General features: G+C 66.1%; 1 protein-coding gene across 1 annotated transcript; it reads right to left on the bottom strand.

Moving 5' to 3' along the window:
- Window positions 1-104: 104 nt before the first annotated feature.
- Window positions 105-2729, bottom strand: MNEG_14394 (hypothetical protein; the record flags this gene model as incomplete). Its single annotated transcript, XM_014037135.1, has 6 exons — window positions 105-110; window positions 356-613; window positions 855-1014; window positions 1258-1789; window positions 2294-2419; window positions 2714-2729. 6 exons carry the CDS (start codon window positions 2727-2729, stop codon window positions 105-107), a joined length of 1098 nt encoding a protein of 365 aa, XP_013892589.1.
- Between the last annotated feature and the right edge of the window lie 292 nt (window positions 2730-3021).

The raw sequence follows: 3021 nt of genomic DNA, 5'->3' as shown, positions 1-3021 counted from the left end.
GGGGGGGGGTCGGGTTTGGTGGGTGTTTTTGGGTATGAAGGTTTGCTTTGCCAGGGTCTTCGTGCATGTTGGGTTTCAGGCTTCCATTGCAGATTTGTGAATGTTCAAGGCTGTTTGAAAAGGGTTGCTGATAATCAGCGCCAGCAGCAAGCTTTGGGTCCAGGACGGAAGCTGTATGCCATGATGAGGCCGCAAGGGGCGCGGGCAGCGCAGCATGGCGCCGCACAGGTCCCTCATGCAACCTCGCCAGTGGCTGCCCCTCCACCCCTTGCCCCCACCCTAGACGCAACCCCTCCACCCCTGCCCCCAGCCAAATCGCACCCCATCCACCCCTTGGCCACAGCCAAAAACGCACGTGCACACTGAGTTCCCGCATGTAGCACTTGGCCCCCTTCATCCTCGCGTGCTTCGACAGCCACTTAGCGTCGATGGTGTTCACGTTGCCCCAGCCGGGGCCGGACAGCATCGGGTTGGGCGCGCTGCCGTTCTTGGGGCAGCCGTTGATGGCGGTCGCCACGCGGTCAAAGTACTCTGCATAGGCGTCAAAGCCGGGGACAAACTTTTTCGGGTCCTTGGCCTTGAAGCCGCCGACGCTGTCGGGCCAGAACTCGGGCTGGGGGTGAAGTCGAAGGCGAGGGCGCGGGCGCGGAGGCGGGGTGCGAATGCTGTATTCCAGCGCAGGCCCTTACGCATGGCAGCGAGGCAGAGCGGCCGCTGCAGCCGGCCGCCCTTGCGCTCGCCGGGAGTTGGAAGGTGCGCCATCAAGCCGGCTTGCAGCCCCTTAACCCCCAGGCGCCCCGCTCACAGACGGCACTGCCCCGCTCCCGGCCCCTGCTCCCCGCCCTCGCGCTAACCTCGTTCCCGAGCTCATATCCGAGGAGGGCCTTCTTGGGAATGTACTTCTCTACCGTCTTCATCATCGTTTTCGCGCGCTCGATGCTGTCCGAGGGCAGCAGGGGCAGGCCGATCAGGAACCGCGCGTTGAACGCCTCGTGCATCTTCCTCAGGGCCACCCTGGGGTATTGCGTTGGGAGGTGGGTGGACACATGGGCCGGGCCGCGCACAGTGGTGAGGGGTAGCGGTGATGCAGGGCCGAGGGGTGGGGTGCCGGCTGGGTCAAAGGGCGGGGAGGGCGGGACCGCACGCTCGCGAGCCCTCGCGGTGCCGTGCCCCTCTTGTGACGGCTCCCACACAACCCAACGCGGCCGCCGCCCCGCCGTCGCGGCCGCCGCCGCCGCCTCGGCCGCCGCCGCTCACCAGATCTCCGTGGCGGGCTGGCCCACCATCCGGTCTTGCGTCGCGCCCCCCACTCGGATGATCGGGCTCGGCCCGAACTCGCGGAATATGTTCTTGAACGCGGCCACGTTGTTCGCGTAGTCCATCATGCGGTCCCACTCGTGACTCGTGGCCAGGAACGTCTGCGGCACGCGCGTGAGCTTGGCCTTGGACTCCACGACAGAGGCCACCGTCGCCCACCCCGCCACCGGCTGCGCCGGCGCGGGCGGGGACGGCAGCGGGATGTCGTAAACGACCAGCCGGCCGCCGCTCATGTACGTCGCCTGCGGGGGCGGCGGCGGGGGCGGCGGCGGGGACGGCGGCGGCGGGGATGGCGGCTTCTTGACGGCGGGCTGCGGCTGCGGCGGCTTCTTGTCGTCCTTCTTGACGGCGTCCTGCTTTTTGGGGTCCGGCTTTTTGTCGTCCTTCTTGGGTGGGGCGTCGGCGTCTGAGCCACCCTTGGTTAGGGCGGCGACAGCGGCAGACTCCATCTTGATGCCGAGCTCGTCGGCGCCTGTTGGTGGGTACGAAGAGGGTTGCGATACGATCGGGCTGCGCGACTGGTGCTTGTTGTTAGATTCGCATTATTGGTATCACGCATGAGTGTGATGCGTTGCTGCATGCTTGTGCGCACGCGCGTGTGCGTGCGTGCGTGCGTGCGTGCGTGCGTGCGTGCGTGTGTGTGTGTGTGTGTGTGTGTGTGTGTGTGTGTGTATGTGATGGGGAGGAAGAAATTGATTGGCCGCTGGCATTCGTGCTTGCCTGAAACTGTCAGACCGTTATTACCAGACTGCACACTCATTCCCATGGGCCCTGCCTCGCGTCAAGTGCAAGCCAGCCTTGCCAAGTAGGCGCACCCTGCAATGCTTGGACACATCCTCTGTGGCACCATCGCCTGCCCGCTTCTGCAAAGCGAATCCCGCCCGCACAACAGGTAGCAATCAAATAGACACACAGACATTCTGTCCGTCCCGCCATACGCCGGCCATTGCACCCCCGGGAGCGCGGCCGACCGCACCTCCGCACAGGCCGCGGTGGCAGACGGAGCCCGGCCAGCATGCTGCGCCGTCCTGCAGCGGCCGGCAGGCGGTTGCGCCCTGGCTGTCCGCCTCCAGGTCAGCATTGATGCACTCCGGTTCGATCCCTGCGCAGTTGACTGCAAGAGGGGCGGAGATGGGGAGCAAGGGTCAGGTGTCATAAAGGAGCAAGGGCTTGAATTTGGGCGTCGCAGCCGCAGGCTAATGGTGCGATCCGAGCACAGGCGCTTCGGTTGCCTGCGGCCCCCTTGGTTGCGGATGTTGTGACATGCTGGGTCCGGTCCATGCAGGACGCCAGGCGAGCGCAGTGAAAAATGCGAAAGGACAGGCCCTGCCTTGCTTCCGCGCCCCTTCATTCGCCCCGCACGGCATCGCGGGGCGAGCACGCGCGCGTCACTCACAGGTAGTCGCGTCCATCCGCTGCCACTCCTGCGCCGCCTGAAATCGCTTCTTGCCGGGGGCGCTGTAGTACTTTATGCAGTACTGCTGCACCGACTCGGGCAGGCTAAGGCAGTAATTCCCGTCGGTCACTGCGCCGCTGCTGCTGCCGCCACTGCCGGCGGGGGTGCCGCCGTTTGCAAGGGCAGCAGGGGGCGCGGGGCCCCGGCCAGCACCGGCGCGAGTGAGGCCGGATGCGAGCACGCCTATGAGCGTGACAACAACGACAACGCCGCCCGCCGCTGCACCCCACAGCAGTGCTCTGCGGCGG

Source organism: Monoraphidium neglectum, assembly GCF_000611645.1.
Source record: "Monoraphidium neglectum strain SAG 48.87 unplaced genomic scaffold scaffold04454, whole genome shotgun sequence".
Lineage (NCBI taxonomy): Eukaryota > Viridiplantae > Chlorophyta > Chlorophyceae > Sphaeropleales > Selenastraceae > Monoraphidium > Monoraphidium neglectum.
The sequence above is the reverse complement of the archived record's forward strand: the minus strand, read 5'-3'. Positions and strand labels throughout refer to the sequence as shown.